Source organism: Onychomys torridus, chromosome 19 (genome assembly GCF_903995425.1).
Source record: "Onychomys torridus chromosome 19, mOncTor1.1, whole genome shotgun sequence".
In the NCBI taxonomy this organism is placed as follows: Eukaryota; Metazoa; Chordata; class Mammalia; order Rodentia; family Cricetidae; genus Onychomys; species Onychomys torridus.
The window spans coordinates 39,550,646-39,570,283 of record NC_050461.1 but is presented as its reverse complement, the minus strand read 5'-3'; the positions used below and the strand labels follow the sequence as shown (position 1 = coordinate 39,570,283).

General features: G+C 39.0%; 1 protein-coding gene across 1 annotated transcript in view; it reads right to left on the bottom strand.

Annotated features, from left to right (window-relative positions):
• Window positions 1-1,643: 1,643 nt before the first annotated feature.
• Vta1 (vesicle trafficking 1) overlaps window positions 1,644-19,638 on the bottom strand; it is a 59,010-nt gene continuing 41,015 nt past the window's right edge. The window contains exons 6-8 of the mRNA XM_036169083.1: window positions 15,651-15,827; window positions 8,758-8,835; window positions 1,644-2,208 (exon numbers count right to left, since the gene is read on the bottom strand). Of these exons, the coding sequence (XP_036024976.1) occupies window positions 2,063-2,208; window positions 8,758-8,835; window positions 15,651-15,827 (401 nt within the window). The 3' untranslated portion in view covers window positions 1,644-2,062. The remainder of the gene's footprint in view (window positions 2,209-8,757; window positions 8,836-15,650; window positions 15,828-19,638) is intronic.

Genomic DNA, 19,638 nt, shown 5'->3' with positions numbered 1-19,638 from the left:
TGAGGTACACTTTATATTTGCAAAATGCTCATCCCATTACATCAGAAAATGCACCCTAACTTATAGGGAGAAATATATACAAAGACATTAAATATAGTTCAACCCCTCCCCTGCAAGCAAATATTTCCTGATTATTTGAAAAATAAATTACCATTAGTATTTTGCATCATTTTAATGCATCCGAATGAATAACTGACATGTATAAAGAATGCTACCGTGTGCTAAGCACTGTGCACATGGCATTTCATACAGTTCTACAAGCCAACTCTAGTGGTGCCCCTTCCATCTCACAGAGAGGGGCTCTGGGCTGTACCAGCGTCCTTCACGGTTATCTCCTTACCTGAATGAGCTCTGTCACCTGGGAGTAAAACAGGAAGTGACAGTTTTACTTCCAATGTGCAAACATGTCTATGTTTGCATTTAAATTTGCTACATTATATTATGCCTGTTGAGAAGATCAACCATCCCAGAATTTTTTAACTATGATGTTCTATAGAACCATACTAGAGCACTGCATTTCCAGACATAAATGCTGAGCCAGAGTGACGTTTACTTCATGAGAGAACTTTCCAGGAGATGTACATTGTGGATTCTTTGTGATGATATTGACAGCTGAGTCACTATGTCTATCCATTCTACAAAGTGTGCACATACACACTAATGGGGAGGAAAACTGACGCCAATGAGAACGAGTTGGTGGTTCTTCTCTCAAGCAGGTTAGAAGAGATTTTCCAGCCCATTTTTTTCCTTAAAGGGCTAGATAGGAAACATTCAGACTTACAAGCCATGTAACTCTGCAACTGTGAAAGCCACCTGGACAAAACATAAATGAATGGGTGTGGTGTCATTCAAATAAGATCCTATATGAGAGGTGAAGTCTATAGGCCATGGCCTGCTGACCTGTGTTAAATACATACTATGTGCCAGGGCCTGATGTCCCCTATGTTATCAGAGCCTATGGAGCATGTCCTGCCATTCCCTGTGATAAATAGAGTCTATGTCCCCTACTCTAAAGAATTCTAATCTAAATAGCATAATTGAAATGGACTAGACAAATTTCAGGTGAATCAAATTCACCTTTTAATTAAGAACATGTAAGAAAAAAGATATTTCTATCATGCAAATTCACAACATGTTTGTCTCTGCAGTACACTAAAAAAAGTTAGAAGTATCCTTGTATCAATGTTCACAGAGCGCACCTGCAGGTGGTGCAATACCCCTATAAAACTTATCAACTTGACCAGGACCCTCAAGTCCTCTGGCCTGCTTTATCCCCTCTCTAAAATTCCACAAGAGCAGAAGAGCATCTTTAAAGCATTGTCCAGTTTACAAGCATTTGGAGAACTTCCTTTTTTCATTTCCTAATACATGAATCAAGTGCTACTGAAGGATAGTAATCCACTTCATGTGTCATTGGGTAAGAGGAAGTCAGTGGAAGCCAGTGTCACTTTTCAGTAATAAAGTTATTTTTCTACCTCTCCACCTTGTATTTACTTCAATGACCTTGGTTTTTGCCCAATTATAGCTAAACATGAATGTAAGCTGCATTTCATCTCTGTTATCATTCATTTATCATTTTTGGATGTTCACATTTGCCTTACAAATCCTAAGGGGGTTAAAAAATATACCAAAAACCCAGGATCTCCAATCCAGAATATTCTGGCAATCTTTATTAAAAGTTTAATTTAGAATATTATAGCAACATAATATGGTTTGTCCAAATATTACAGATTTTTCAAAAACTTCCTTTAGTGTATATAAATTAAGAAAGCCTATACCCGACATGATTTTCTACAGGGACCTTTTCGTTTTCTGAAGCAGGGTTCAATGCTAACATCAGCTCTTATAAATTCAGAGATTACTGGGTCCACTAAGTGGACAATGACACCTGGCTGAGGCAGCTGAAGAATGCTTCCCTAGGAATCGGAGACACAGAGGAGTCATTGTCTTACTCAGTGGAACTGCAGTCTTCTGTCAATCCATGCTCCCAGAAGGCTGAGCAAAGTGTGACAGACGGTTAGTTCCAGATGTTGACAACACATGGCTTGCTCACACAGAGGCTTTACTCCCTGCCCGTTGTCAGCAGCCGGAGAGCCTTCTGTAGGTTCTGCACTGCAGTGCCCACATCTTCATACTGTAGTGCACTGCCAGCGTATTTGCAGTACTTCTGAGCTCTAGCAAAGTCCTCTGGGGTCAGGCGGATATCCCCTACAAGAAGCACATTCAGACATACCACAGATTACATCAGGCTGTGCTGTATCTAAGTAGGTGCCTATTCACACTCTATGCATACACTTTTCCACCAATAAATAACAAACCAGAAGTCTGTATTTTAGCAAATTAACTGTGAGGGGGAGAAGACTGGCTGTGTAAAACAAGCAAAGCAGCTTGGTGTTTATATTAGACTGCTGAGGCTCTCTCTTCATGGAACACCACAAACAGACTAAACCCTTTAGCCCTCATTTGAGCTAGAATATAAATATATCCTCTAATAAAAGGAGGGGGTGGGATAGCATACTCTATGATGAACATTATCATTTTTTCAAGCATTAAAATATTCTACATTTTGCTTCATTCATGTAAAAAAAAGCCAAAAACAAAAAACTTTGGGCCATCCCCCAAAATTCTTATCATTAAAACACACAACTAAACATGAATAGTCATTACAAAACAATTCTCCAAAATTTATTTCCAGCAGTTTCCTACTTACAGATGAGTAATATGCAAGAATCCAACTAAATAATTTCAGTAAAAATACATTATTCACTTAATCTAAGATACACACCTCTTTGTATATATGTATTTCTGAGGTAAGAAAAAACAGTGTTTTGTCTTTGGAAGAGAGACAAACAAATGGACATTTATTCACTTACTACTTTAGTATGGGAAATGTTGAGAATGGTAGCCCGACAAGAAGGCAGAAGCACAGGAAAAAGAACAGGCAGCACACTCAAATTGTTTTTAAGGCTATACGGATACACAGATTCCTTTTAGGTGGTCTTTAATTCTTACTTTTTGCCATTGATGGAAATAGCAAACTATGACATTCTCTTGTAAGGAGGTCGCAACTGTAGGTAGGCTGACACTAAATCCTAACAAATCTTACCACCTTCCAAAGCAAGTGCTGATACACTACATGTATTTTTAGTGTGAATTTGTACAAGACTCCTGGCAGTCCCCAGCTCAGTGGCTCACTGAATAAGTTGGGAAAGGCCGCTTTTAGTGCCAGTGCCTTTATTTCCCAATTCTCAATACAGTTCTCCAACAGTTAAACACTAATTAAATCCCAGATTTTATTTACATATTACAAATTTACATACAGTAAACATGCAGGGTGCTACATGGAGTAAGCCTTCAAATCATCATTGAATTAGCACAAGATTAACGTAATTAGACATTCTCATTTAACAACATTTTTTAAATTTCCTTGAATTTCTCTCTTGCTTGACAAGTAACACAGATCACCAAATGAGTAGAACTACAACTGTATACGAAATATTCAAGCATAGTTCACTACCATCTGCTAGTAGTTTAGTAAGTTGTTATTTACCACAGCAACCAAACCTAAAGACACCAACTTCACTTCCGTTCACAATTTTGTCACATGCACTTCAGTTTATACTTTGCTAAAAATATCTCCTAGATTCTCAATGGTTTTTCAAAATAACTGAGGCTCTGCCCCCTTGGATAGACACACCCTTAGAGTAGATAGATCACGGTGTAGACCTAGTGCACTTATCACTGCCCACTTGGATAGACACACCCTTAGAGTAGATAGATCACTGTGTAGACCAAGTACACTTACCACTGCCCACCTGGATAGACACTCCCTTAGAGCAGAACACTGTGTAGACCGAGTGCACTTACCACTGCCCTCTTGGGCTCTGATGGTCTCTCTCTCCTTCCATTGTAGTTAAAGTTAATGCAAGTACCCTATATGCACCATACATGTTGGGAAAGAAGCTTTGATGCCCAGAACAACCTCATCTTTCCTACGTTAATGTTAGTTCTGTTTTCTGACACATCACTTACCTCATTAGTAGGAGAAAAGATGCATAATAGAAAAGCTAATATTATTTTATTTTCATAAACTAAACTTATTCACCAATAATCAAACTATTTTAAGGTATAAACATCTTAGCTTTTTTTGAAGTCATCTCAATGTTAATAAAGTGTAAATGAAATATCACTACCAAAAATGACATACAAAGCTTATGGACACACATAATTCATATATAAAAGAAAGTAATTGGATGATAAAAATCAATATGTAGAGTCATATTCAAAATGTAATTTCTAGACATACAGAGCTGTTTGGCTTATTTTCAACAATTTAAAGAACTTAACTGAGCCATGCAAAATAATTACTTTTGTAACATACCAGGCTTTCCTTAATTTAAGAAATAAATTTAATTAAGTCCCCCATAATGAAATATAAGAACTTAACTTTTATTATGAATTAAAAATAAACTCTGTCCCCTGCTTTCTATGAAAACATAAAATTTCAATAGAGAAGGTAGAAGAAACAAGAAAGGAGGCAGTTTAATTCAGTGTACTAATCTTATACTCAGGATCATACAGACAGTCTTACTGAACCAAGTAAAAGCTGTTTTCTCTACAGAGCACAGGTGAGAAAGCACCACATGGTCCCAGGTAGTGATATCTAACCTGGCATCTCTCTCAGGCAGTCTGAGACCCTGTGAAGACAGCTTTGGACCAAGACCATCTTATACGAGGCTTCCACCCTTCAGAGCAGGGCCAGAATGGGCAGAGGACAGCAGTTTAGCTGCCAGTCTCTGCTGCTGTGGTAAGGACAGTGGGTCAAGCACTGGGGCAAAGACATATTCAGAGGGAAAGCAAAATCACTGACTGCTCCATTGACAAAAGCATCCTTCCTTTCCCAGGATTCATTCATCTAATGCCACTATAGAGGACAGGACGAGTAACTGGAAATATTTCCAAATGGGTCTTTCCAATTGATGTAGTTCTAGAAATTAGAGTGCTTTGGCTAATATCACTGGAATATACTCCATTACTGATTTGAACAGACCACTCAAGACACAGGCAAACAGAAGCACAGTTCTGAATCTTTATAAAAAGTCACCGTCCAAAGATGCCAATTATGGCAAGAGCAATAAAGGATACAGGTCAGGTAACAACATTCAATATTTTTCAGATATTTTAACATTTTAAGACTCAAAAAACAGAGGTAAGTTTTTTATTCATATTCTAATAATATGCAGGGTAAAAAAATACTCAACTTTGAAACTTTTTTCCTTTCCATTTTTTCCCCTTGGGAGCAGTCACAAATTCATTACAACAGTATTTTATATACATCAGTGTCAATGCATTTACACATTAGCACAGCAAGTATGCTCCTGAAACATGGTAGTTATTAAACACTACTAAGGGATATGTAGAGCAGGAAAGGATACGGGAAATACATATGGTGATGATGGCCTGAGGAGTCAGTATAGAAATCTGTATTACTTTTCTGAAAACAGACAAATTTTTAGAGTAGTTCTAAGTTCACAGCAAAATTGAGAGGCAGGCAGACTTTCTCATAATCCCTGCTGCATACATGCAAAGCTCTTCCATTTCCAGCATCAGTAGTAGTGATTTCAGTGATGAACCTTCACTGACACATTATGATCATCCTGAGGCCACTGTGTGGTTCCCTCTTGGTTTTGTGCATTCAGTGTGCTTGAACCAATGAACCCAACGCCTGTTATTAACAGAATCCTTCCTCACAGCAGGGAGATTCTTGTTCTCTATCCTCCTGTCCATGCCTGTTTTCCTCACCACAACTGACAAATATCGACCTTTTCACTGCCTCCACTCTCTTGCCTCTTTTGTGTCATAGTTGGGATCACACAGTATGTAGTCTTTTTGTATTTATTGTGTTGTTTTGTTCTCCAGGACCGGAAGCAAGCATTTTATTTAATACGAAAGCCATCAGGGAGAAGGTGCAATGACAAATTTCACCACAGAGGAAGTTCTGGTTTCAGCCATCTGTTTGTACACTGAACTTTTACTTTGTCTTTAGTAAATTGTCTTGACAATGTGGGCTCACCTAAGTATATTAGCACAGAGCTTTTAGACTAATAAAACAAGTGACTAGTGAGCCAGTGGACTGGTTTTTCATTTAGTAATATTTTTCACTTAGTAACAGACATTTAAGTTTCCTTTCCTTCTGTTAAAAGGCTGGACAGCTCGTTTGCATTTAACACAGGACGATGTTATATCATCAGTGTATTCTACACTTTATCCCTTTTTCAAGGATGGAGATCTTAGCTGCTTTCTCAGTTTTGGTAAAAATGAATAAAGATAGCACTAACACTTGGATGCAGTGTTCTGTGTGGACAGGTTCTCTACTTTGGAAAAGCATCAAGGGGTATTCTACTTTTAAGCATGTGGTCTGTTTTAGGTAAATTTTTTTAAAGTATTTATTTTCAATTTCAATGACTTAACCCCTGTTTTATCCTAACTTAATTTAAATTCTGATTAACAGGTGCTTGTTGTATCTACTAATGGGGTTCACATGCTATCTGAACACAGGCAAATAGCATGCACAGATCATCACCTGCCATTTAAATGCTCAGCTTCTATGAATGAGATAACACACTACTTGTCTTCCTATCCCGGCTTCTTTGGGTTCATGTCCTATAGTTCAACTGGTTCCATTAATTTGGCAGCAAACCATAGGATTTCACTCATCTTCATGGTTCAATAGCTTACATTTTGTGCTTACAATTTACATACTGTGCTGGCTAGTTTTATAACTTGACACAACAGTGTCATTATGGAAGGGGAAACCTCAACTAAAAAACTGCTCCCACCAGACAGGGCCATAGGCAAGCCTGTGGTACATCTTCTTGATAGATGGGGTGGGCCCAGCTCATTGTGAGCGGCACTACTTTTGGGCTGCCAAGTGGTCCTGTGTGCTCTAAGAAAGCAAGCTGAGTAAGTCATGAGGAGAAGTCCAGAAACAGAATTCCTCCATGGCTTTAGCTTCAGTTCCTTCCTCTAGGTCCCTTCCCTGACTTTCTTTGTGATGGCTGATAAGTGTAGTATGAAAAGAACCGTTCCCTCCCCAGTTTGATTTGGTTATGATGTTTTATCACAGCAACAGAAAGCTAACCAAGACACAAATACCAGATTTTCTTTACTCGCTAATTTGCCCCAATGGCCATCCAGGATGATTCTATCTTAGCTACTGTGAACAGCAACATGTGAATACAGTGTACAGTTCCCTTTCTAGTTTATGGATTTATTTCCTTTGAAAATACATCTGGAAACCTGGAAGCAGGATACCTGGATCCCATGCAAGATCTGTTCTAGTGTTACCTCTGGACTATTATTCACAATCCACATGACTGTCTTAACTAATATCCTATAATAGTATACAAAAGTTCCTTAATCTCCACATCATTACTATTTATATAGTTTTGATCTGCATTTCACAGATAGCTAAAGATATTTGTTGGTCATTTCAACTTCTTGCAAGTGTTTATTTAGATCACTTAATTTTTTTTTTTTTTTTTTTTTTTTTCCTGAGACAGGGTTTATGTGTGTAGCCCTGGCTGTCTTGGAACTCATTCTGTAGACCAGACTGGCCTTTAACTCAGAGATTAGCCTCCTCTGCCTCCTGAGTGCTGGATTACAGTCATTTGCCACCACTGTCCTACAATTTGCTAATTTTGAAATGAGCCTATTTTTGGTTGCAGTTCTTACTTTACTTAAGTATTCTATATATTAGTCTTTTGTCAGTTGGTGAATTAGGAAATATGTCCCCATTCTATGGGCTGTCTCTTCACTGTTGCCTGTTTTACTTTGGGGTTAATACCATTTGTCAACTTCTGCCTTCATTTCCTGTCCTTTAGGAGTCATATACACATATAGTCACTGGCCCACCAATGTCTACTAGTATTTCATCTCTGCTTTCTCCAGTGATTTCCAAGTGTGAGGTCTTGTCTTCGAAAGATTTTTGCTTGATTTTTGTACAAGAGCTAGAAGGGGATAACATTAACCTTCTGCATGGAGATACCCAGTTTTCCCATCACCATTTACTCAAGAGGCTGTGTTTGGACCCTTTGTTGAGAACAGGTTAATTGGAGATGCATAGTTCTAAGTTCATTCCCTGACATCCATTCTGTTACTCTGGTATAGGGTTTATGCCAGTACCATGCTTTGGTTTTCCATGAGCAATAAGAAGACTTGAACTCTGAGTAAGAAATCAAAATATGCCTCCAATCCAACTAGAGGCAAAAAAGTAGAGAGAAATCAGAAAAGTAAATAAGATTACATCAACCTATCATGAGTCAACCAAATACTGAACCACTGAACTGAAGACAGCTGATTTTCATCATGGTTAGTTCTTTCCTTTTTGGATAATGTAATAATGTAGTGCAGATAAGGCAAATCACAATGACAATACATAGTGATTTTGAAATGAAGGAAAGTAACCGAGCATAAGCTTTCACTGTGGTTGTGGCTAGACATCTGTGTCATTAGATCTAATACAGATCAATGAGAAAAGAACAGCAAAGAAAAGAAAACAGAGTATCTTTGGATGTGGTTTCTCTGACCACCTTATAGAATCCTGGTTCACTTGACAATCTAGCAGAGACAGTGAAAAGAGCTTCTTCTGAATTTCCTCTATACTCAAATTTATACGGTACACCCAAGGAACAGTTACAAACACCACTCCAAATAAGGAGAGACACAATGCAGCCTACAGAAAGCCAGATGACTCACCTTGGGAAGATGTATACAGGTCAGGATCGATGGCTGGAACAGTCTGTGGACTAGGTTGCACGGTATTACTTGTTACACCTGTGAATCAAAACCAGAGATAGGCAGAAAGTACTTCATCCCCTAATAAAGTATTAGGTGTGGTGGTATTGTGTTCTCCACAATATTGTGTACCCTAATAAATTTATCTGGGGTCAGAGAACAGACAGCCACTAGAACAGAGCCAGAAATGGTGGCTAGAAAATGGGTCAGAGCAAGCCATAGCAGAAGTTGGGCGGTGGTGGTGCACGCCTTTAATCCCAGCACTTGGGAGGCAGAGCTAGGCGGATCTCTGTGTGTTCAAGGATGGAGACACATGCCTTTAATCCCAGGGAGTGAGGCACAAAGAGAAAGATATGTAAGGCGTGAAGACCAGAGCTAGTTAAGCATTTGGCTGGTTAAGCATTCAGGCTTTGGAGCAGCAGAGTTCAGCTGAGAGCCATTGGGATGAGGACACAGAAGCTTGCAGTCTAAGGAAACAAGACCAGCTAAGGAACTGGCGAGGTGAGGAAGCTGTGGCTTGTTCTGTTTCTCTGACTTTCCAGCATTCACCCCAATAATTGGCCCCTGGCTTTTTATTAATAAGACCTGTTAAGATTGCTGCCACAGAAAGAAGCCAAGGGTTGGTAATTATTCCACTATTTCAATATTTTCTTCATTCTGATGCATTGATATGAACTTATTTTACAAACTGGAACAGAAAATATGCAGGAAAATATGAGTATTGACCTTCATGACTAGTGCTTCAAATTGTTTTCTTAATTCTTTGAAATTAAGATATAATTACACCATTTCCCCCTTCTCTTTCCTACCTCCAACCAGTTTTATGCACCCCTCTTCTCTCTAAAATCAATGCCTCATTTTAATTGTTGTTGATGTATATATTCATAACAGTGACCTGCTCATCCCATATCATATTACTTATATGTATATGACCAAGTGGTCACATTGCTTCTTAATTAAAGCTTGCCATATATCTTTAAAGGAAGAGACTCCCTTCCCACCTTTTAATCTCTTAGCCTGATAAGTACCCTTGAGGACAAAGTGAAACATAATTATGATTTATTTTAAGTTGGCAGAAGAGTACAGTTCATAACTGTGTGAAATGGAACACTGCAATTCTCCAGTTAATGTTTTAAAGATGGTATTTCTTATAGGTAAATGAGTGAGTGCCTTGACTTCCTACTAAGACTTGTCAACGCTGTCATAGTGAATGAATAACTAGCACTGTATTCTAGATGCTATTAGTCATCTAAAAAATTAGCAGAATGCACTGAAATTTTACAAAAGAAGACTACAATGATTCAGTCAGCAGGGAAAGTAAACAAAGACAAGCTGATTAATTCCAGAAGCCAAGTGATCTCTGACAACGAAATTCTGTATAGCATGTGTCTTGCAAATAGTAATTAGTTCTGCATAGCATACTGCTCTGTGTGCTTTGTAGTTCATACGGTTTAGCAGGTGTAATTCCAGATTAATACATACAATCCTTGCTTCCTTTTTAATGGCCCTACAATGCTTCTTTTCAATGCATGGATCATGATTTACAAAACAACTCATTACTAACAAAATCATGTTTTTACACTTTTCCTACTACACACATTACTACAGTACTATCACTGCAAAGCCAGAAGACACATGAAATTTTTAGTGAACAATTCAGTGACATTCTGCTTAATTTTGATGAGTGCTAACAAAGGATATTAAATAACATGTGACATATGTTTTCCCACAAATATTTAAAGGCACATATAAAGTTAACAATAAAAAGACTGTCAGAAAGCCAAACATGGTGGTGCATGACTTTAATTCCAGGACTTAGGAGGCAGAGGCAGGCAGATCTCTTTGAGTGCCAGACCAGCCCGGGCCTCACAGTGAATGTTAGAAAGCTAGGAGATCTGAGGGGCTGTTTGTCAAGCCTAGTGCTTTGCAGCAGCCATAGATTAAGTGCAACGGCTGTCCACATTCTCCAAGCAGGTAAGACACCCCTTCCCAAGCGACTCATACTCTTCCATAGATTAAATCTTTCAACCAACTCCTTCAAGGAAGGCCACACTTTCTGGCCGGCATCCTAGGATAACGTTCAAATAATGATGTGTATGTAACAAGCTGTAGTAAGAACACAGTAGGGTTCGTAGAGACTGCTTAGTTATGAAAGATTATTTTATGTGAATAATGTTTGAAAAGGCAGTGTAAATCTTACTAAGTTTTTGTTCAGTCATTCAGTTGCACATGCCTGAGGCACAATAGTCTGAACATGTCTCTTCCTGTCTGCCTTGAAGCAGAGGCAGGTCTGCCCTTTTGCCGCCACCAAATACTGGATTGACGTAAGCTCAAAAATACCTGGTAGGTTGGTAATGTTTTCAGGTTACTATTTATTCACTGCATGCTGTAGTCTGCTTTTTTTTTTTTTTTTTTTTTTTTTTTTTTTTTTTTTTGGATTTGGATAGGTCCTTCTTGAAATCTGCACAATGGTTGCAACTTTTAGGCTGTAATATGCTGGAGTGAGGTGATCTTTTTAAAATCCACTCCCAGAGGAAAGCAATGAGCTTGGATATTTATTCTTTTCTGTTACTCAATAAAATGCAAGTATTATGTCAGAAAGTAACTTCTAAGTTATACTTAAGCAGCATATTAGAAAGCATCCATTCACGTTCAAGAATACTGTAGCATTTTTAGTTAACTAACTTGTTTTATAGACTAAATGGCATAGGAAGAAACTCTTGAGAAGGGAGACATGAGAGGTGGTTAGGAAGCTAGAGAAGCTAGATTCCCAAATTTAGACAGAGCCTTGCAACATAGTGCAAAGGGAGGAAGACATTGCTGCTCTAACCTATGAATAAGAGACGCAAAGGTAAGGAAGTAGGAGACCAGATGGGACGGACCCTCCATGTAACCAGGGGAAATGGCCCTGAGAGAAAAACACAGGCCAGGATGTCAATGAGCAAATGACACATCACAGAACCCAAAAGCCTAACTTCTCCCTCCACAACTCCTGACAGAGCTCAGGTTTGCAGTGTAATTTGGTGAGAGGCAAAACGGCTAGCAGTGGCCGCATGTGGTGGCGCACACCTTTAATCCTACTACTCCAAAGACAGAGGCAGGAGGATCTATGTGAGTTAGAGGCCAGCTTATCTACATAGAGAGCTCCAGGCCAGTCAGGGCTACATAGTGAGACCCTGTTTCAGAAAGGGGAAAAAAAAAAAAGTCAGCAGCATTAACACAATTCTATCACACTTAAGTAGTCTGACTTTCTGCTAAGGCTTTCTGTAACACAGACTGCAGAAACACAGGTTTTTGAGAGATAAGGTGAACATTATTAGTGTCCCCAGGTGATGTCTGCTCAGTGGCTGGGGCACAGGGGCAACACTGCTAACCAACCTCTATTCCTGCCCTCCTTGCACCCACTGCTTTCTTGTGGAAGAACTAAGACTTGTAAATGAGTACACACTATTCTTCTCAGCTATCTCAAGGATTTCCCTTTGATAAAAGTGTATCCTGGACCCATTTCATGAGAGAAGGTAAATCACTCTTAAAGTGAGCAAGAGGGGAAACATCTGTTATGTTTATAAACTAAAAATGTTATTGCTTTCTTTTATTTGACAGCTATGAACTGAATAAATGCCACAGAAAAAACCCTGGAGGTAAGAGGAGATCCAACATCTAAACTTAATAACTAAATAGAGGCATGCCACTGAGAAAGCAGCTTTGGATTTGAAAAGCTTTTAGATCCTTGTCTACCAAGGATCACAGACAAAGGACAGAAAGGAGGTAGCAACTAACTAAATGAAGCCAGAGCCTTGAGTTTAAATTCTCATTCTTCACTGAGTATGTTTCTCAGAAGTTTTACTTTCATTTCTTTCTCTGATGACTGAAAGAGGAGGATGGGGAAAGGGTAATTAGGATATATAAAATGCTATATTTTTTGTACATTTGTAAATATGTACATGGAGAGAGGGAGTGAGAACACACAACCACCACACGTCTTTGTTAACCAGACTAAAATGTACTGTGCAAATTAGAATATTGTAGAATAATATTTTAACTTATGTTACATTTGCTTATTCTGTGGAACATTTGTTAAAGAATGCAAGAATGTGTTGCGTTCTTTTATGTTGCATTCGTTGAAATCTGAAGCTGTCTTACTGTGCCTGTCTAGAACTGATGGTCTAGTAAAGAGCTGACCAGTCAACAGCCAGGCAGGAGAGAGGATGAGCAGACCTGGCAGGCAAAGAGAATAAATAGGAGGAGAAATCTGGGAAGAGGTCGAGGAGCAAGAGGAGAAAGAGGACTCCAGGGGTCAGCCATCCAGCTACACAGAAAGTCACGGAGTAAGAATTAAAGGAAGGTATACATTAAGATAAAAGCCCAGATAGGATGATTTAAGAAAAGCTAGCAAGAAACAAACCAGGTTAAAGCTGGGCATTTATAAGAAGAAAAAGTCTCTGTGTGTGATTATTTGAGTCCCCCAAAGAGTCAGAGTGAAAAATAACCAACAATACTAGAATACTTCCTAAATTTCACCTCCTAATATTATCGTCTCGAATGTTCCCAACAATAAACGCTGACTATTAGTAGGACCATATGAAGCTATCAAGAACGTAATGTTTTCATTGTACAAAAATGGCAATTATATATAAAGTCAATCAAGCAGTCCTCCTACAAAATGTGTGTTGTTTCACATACAAAGCAAGTCTACATTTTACCCAGGTGACTGACTCTACTACAGTGCTGTCCTCAGACCTGTTTCTACAGTAGCACTTTTCAGGTAATCTTCCTGTACATTCTACACTGACATACGACAGTCGTCTTGATTCACAGAATGATTTTGGATACCCATTAACTTGCCATTGAGAGTCCTGTCTCCTTGGCACAGAAAGAAGGAAGATGGAAAAAGAAAAGGAAAAGAAGCTGATTTGTGGGATGCTTATTTATGTGTTATGGGTAAGAATTAGTCAATTTTATGCTATAATAATTAAAATAAACATGAGAAACAAGTATGATACCAATTTCATCTCAGAAAGAAGAAAAACACAGGTGAGAGAAGTAGATGCCAGTAGAGCTATTTCAGACATAGTGGTTTGACTTCAAATGCATGGCATGCTTATCCTGTAAAAACGCCAGTGTCTACTCTTCCAGTCTGACCAGCATTCACCTAGGGCAGATTCACTGGGGTAGCTGACTTTGCTTAAGCACTTAGATTAGAAATGATGTATTTCAAACAGTGTTTGTTTCATGAAGTATACGTACAAAACAAACTCACACGGGCTGCACTAGCTATGTCATGGTACACACCATAAAGCCTTGAAAGCCAGGTGAACTATGCTAAGTGAGGACATAAGAGAGACCAGAGATCCAATGATCAATTTCTTCAATAATAAAGTCAATGTATAAGCAATATAAACAGAAAACATGAGGTTTCAAAATAGAAGAAAAATATAATTGCTATTTTAATGGTGAAAATAAATTTTAACTAGTATGATACTCATGCAAGACGACCTAAGTGGTATAGGTAAAACGAGGCTGACAAAGAAAAGCCCATGAAGTAAGCAGTACAGTGTCCCAGAAATAGTACAATCGGGGCTCTTAGGCTGACTCTCAACCAGTAATTAAAACTGGAGGATACTGTACAGATCAACACCAGAGGTTACTCTGGTGCTGAGGTAAAAGCAAAATTTTATGAACAATTTTTAGGAAAAAAAATCAACAAACAAGCCCAAATTATACCAGAGCTTAAACATTAGCTGTATATGGCTCTCGTTTGGAGATGTTCTGTCAATGATACAAGTGGATGAAGAGTACCTGTGCCTACGTGTCATAGTCTTCATCTACTGACACTGCTATCACTGGACAGGAGTTTCGTTACATCTTTCTTTATAAGACACATGTAATGCACCGATGAATTCAAAGACAGAAGACAGCTCGTCTTGTCATTTCTAAGTCATGTTTTTGTTAGGTTCACCTGTGATTTTATTGTCACCCATATTCTCGACCTCCAAGCCTACTCGCCATCAATGTCAACGGACCATGTAGAGGTAGAGGTAGCATCCTAACCGTGCTACCACAGACGGGTCCCGACTAACAAACCCAGTGAGAAACTAGTACTGCAGAACTATTCTCAAGCTACAGTGCGGGGGACAGGGAAGGAGACAAAAAGAAAAGAGCCATTTCTATAATGTACAGAAAACATTATTAGTAAGTAAGAAGCAAACAGTAATCAATACATATAAGCACCTGTCACTGCTCCAAAATTTAGACTGCAATAAATACTAAAAACAAAAGTAAACAGAATTTAAGGATCAAACTCTATTAACATCATTATGTGGACCAAATATAAGTATTGTTATTTCTAAAAACATTTTGTGTGTGTATGCCTGAGTGTGCTATATGTGCATGCATGAAGGTGTGTCGTGTGTGGGCATATGCATTTATGAGTGTGTGGTGCATGTGTGTTGTGTGTGAAGCATATACACTTTTGAGTGTGTGGTGCAAGTGCATGGTGCCTATGTATGTGTGGTCCCTGAGAGTGGTGTATGTGTATGTGTATGCGAATGAGTGTGCTGAGGCCAGAGGACACTGGGTATCCTCTGCTCTACTCCTCTCTGCCTTTCTTTAAGGTAGAGTCTCTCAAAAACACCTGGAGCTAAGCTAGTAGCAAGCCCTATATATTCTCTTGTTTCCACATTCTTTATTATTGGGTTATAGCTGTGTATGTGGCCATGGCCAACTTTTTATGTGAGTGCTGAAATCTGAACTAAGGTCCTCAGGTTTGTGCAGCTTGCTCTTACCCACTGAGCTATCTCCAGTTTCAGAGCTCTAGGTTTTATGAAAATGGGGACACAGTACTGAGTTCATACCTGTGCTGTGCGGCACTTCTGCGGGTGTATTAGCTGGAGCATGTGCACCTGGAGGAATTTGTATCCCACTGTAGCTGCCTGGTGCCAAGTTGCTTGGGTCATATGTTGAAGATGATGATGGCTGAGGTGGCTGAGTGGGCAGAGAGGTGGCACCAGCATCTTCATTTTCTTCAACATCTGTATATAATACATATACAATCTTGAAGCAGACATTTTGAAATATAATTGTTAAGCATTTTTATTTTCCTCCACTCACATGATAAACAAAATTCCACCTAATGCATCTAATAAGCAGGCTATTTCTTGAAATCATTGCTATAATTTTTTTTTTTAATTTTCTTAAAAAGTTTTTGATGGGGCTGGAGAGATGGCTCAGAGGTTAAGAGTACCTACTGCTCTTCCAGAGGTCCTGAGTTCAATTCCCAGCAACCACATGGTGGCTCACAATCATCTGTAATGAGATCTGGCGCCCTCTTCTGTATACATAATAAATAAAGAAGTCTTTAAAAAAAAGTTTTTGATGACAGTAAATATCATTTCTTTAGGACAGTACCCACCAGGTCTACACTTTCTTCTTTTTTTTTTTTTCCTTCCGAGAGACAGGGTTTCTCTGTGTAGTTTTGGTGCCTGTCCTGAATCTTGCTCTGTAGACCAGGTTGGCCTCAAACTCACAGAGATCTGCCTGGCTCTGCCTTCTGAGTTCTGGGATTAAAGGCGTGTGCCACCACTGCCTGGCATGGTCTACACATTCTTTACACATGACATTTCTTTTTTTAAAACAAACTTCAAATGAAAAATAAGGAAATTTTTAGGAAAATAGGTCACATCTGTGTTGTCCAAAATGGATCGTTTTTTTGATAGTTGTCTTTTATTTAACGTTTGCTATGTGCAGGCTATTAAATGATTATCTATTACTATTTCTCAAAAATTAATAAAAATTAAAAATGAAATTTCATATTCAGATATCTATATCATAATAGGTGTTTGGAGAAATGTGAACTTTTGAACTTTGGGTTAGAAGAGTAGTTGAATGCCTTAAGTAGAGCTTAATGGGCCATCCTAGTAGCAACACGGAAGACAGTGGTGCTGAGGGTGATTTGAACTGTTGGGGCCTGACTCAAGAGGTTCCAGATATGGCCTAGAGACCATTCTTGTGATATTTTGGCTAAGAATGTGGCTGTTTTTTGCCCTTGACCAAAAAAATCTGTCTGAAGCTAAACTGAAGAGTTTTAGTTTACTAGCACTGGTGGAGGAAATTTCAAAACAGCCTAGTATTGATTCTGTCCTGTGGCCATCAGTGTTCACTCTTATGAAGAACTATAATGAAAAGGAGCAAGCCGAGCAAGGGAAAATACAAAATGTACAATTCATGGAGAAAAGGGGCACTGGAAGTGGAATAGAGCTAAATCCCGTGTTCAAGGGGACAAACAGACTAAAGAAAAGCCCGATGTTGGATGGAATAGGACTGGTGACCTCAGGGCAAGTGCCCATCCCAGGTAGCAACTGGCACTAGTAGGAGACTCCTGGCCTTGCTGGAGGAAATGTAACACTGCAGAGGCGGGCTTTGAGGTCTCAAATGCTCAAGCCTGGCTACTGTGTCAGTCTTTTCCTGTTGCCTGCAGATCCAGATGTAGAACTCTCAACTCCTTCTCCAGCACCATGTTGTCTGCACACAGCTATGCCTCCTGCCATGATGGTAATGGACTAAACCTCTACAACTATAAGCCAGCCCTAATTAAATGCTTTCCTTTATAAGAGGGTCATGATGTCTCTTCACAGTAATAGAAACTCTAACTAAGACAGACAAAAATATACATGATCATTTCATTATATACAAAAAAGATGTTTCACAAAATGCAACATCCCTTTATTATAAAAGCTCCAGTGAGGCTAGGGATAAAAGGGACATTCCTCAACATAATAAAGGCAATTTACTGCAAGTCCACAGCCAACAACAACTTAAGTGAAGAGAAACTTAAAGCAATTTCACTAAAATCAAGAATAAGACGAGGATATTCCCTTCATTCCCATTCAATACAGCACCTGAAGTCTTGCTGGAGCAATGAGACAAATGAAGGAGATCAAGAGGATGCAAATAGGGAAGAAGGATCCTTATTTGCATATGATATGATTTGATACATAAAAGATGCTAAAGACTCCAATGGGAAACTTCTACAGCTGATGAACATTTTCAGTAAAAGTAACAGTATTAAAAAACACACACACACACATACACAGTAGCCTTCTTATATACAAATGACAAACAGGGTAAGAAAGAAATAAAGGTAATATATCTTTCACAACAGCACCCTAAAATGTATTGGGAACACTCTAACTAAGCAAGTAAAAGACTCATATAAGAAAAATTTTCAGGCACCAAAGAAAGAAATTGAAGACACTAGAAGATGGAAAGATCTCCAATATGCTCAAGAGTCAGTAAGATTAATATGAACATGACCATCCTACAAATGCAATCTACACATTCAAGAAAATCCTCATCAAAATTCTAACATAATGTTTCATAGAAACTTCTGAAAACAATATTCAACTTCATATGGAAACACAAAAACCTCAGGATAGCTAAAATTATTCCGAATAATAAACTGTGTATCACCATTCCACATTTCAAGTTGTATTATAGAGCTATAGTAATAAAACATTATATTGGGGGTGGAGGGACACGTTTGATCAATGGAACTGAACTGAAGACCCAGACACATGCCCAAATACCTAAAGACACCTGATTTTTTTTTTAAACAAAGATGCTGAAAATATGCATTAGAGAAAAGACAGCTTCTTCAGCAAATGGTGTCGATAAACGGGATTGCTGCACGTAGAATGAAGATAGAACCGTATCTATCGCCCAGTATCAAATTCAACCAACTCCAGATGGATCAAGGACCTCAACATAAGACCAGATACCCAGAATATGATAGAAGAAAAAGCGAGGAACAGGAATTGGTACAGCTACTAAGGAAACTAGCATGGAGGTTCTTCAAAAAGTTGAAAAATCAATCTAACCTCAAGACCCAGCTTGGGCACATACCCAAAGAACTCTACATCTTACTATAGAGATTCTTGCTCAGCTATGTACATTTCTGCTCTATTCTTAATAATCACAAATTGGAAACAGACCAGATGTCCATCAACTGATGAATAGACAATGAAAGTGTAGTACATTAACACATGGAAGATTATTCGACTATGGTGATATATTGTGTATCCTAATATAATTTGCCTGAAGGTCAGAGGACAGAACAAGGCACTAGCTTAAGTATAGAGGCCAGGCAGTAGTGGCACATGCGAAGGGCACCAAAATAACTTGACCACACAGCAGCCATGACAGGCTTAGAGGCCTAGACACAGCTTCTGTGACAGGCTTACTGGCAGGCAACACCCAGATCCAGGAAAAGCCTTAAGCTGATACCACCCAGGGATCCACCCAGGGGTGACGAAGTACCTGACATCCCAAACATTCTGACCATTAGATAAGGTGGCCAGATGTCCTTGAGTCTAGCACACACCTATTTTTTTTTTTTGTTTTACAGATACCCCGAAACAATTGTTAGCCAATCAGGGTCCTGGACCCTGGAAATCCCCTCATCCCAACCTCTGCTATGATAAAATTCTGCCCCACCTGAGCTCAGGCCTCTCTGCTCGCACCGCTGTGTCAGACAGACAGAGGGACCATGAAATAAAGGCTCTTTGCTTTTACATTCGGGATTCGGTCTCCATGGTGGTCTTTTGGGGGTCCATGCGATCTGGACATAATAGCACACACCTTTAATCTTAGCACTCAGGAGGCAGAGATCCATCTGGATCTCTGTGAGTTCAAAGCCATCCAGGACTACATGAGATTGACTCAGTCTAGGAAAGAAACAGAGACCGGCAGTAGTGGCACACACCCTTAATCCCAGTACTGGGAAGCACATATACCTTTAATCCCTGGAAGCGATGGCTGGGTGAAGAAAGGTATATAAGGTGTGAG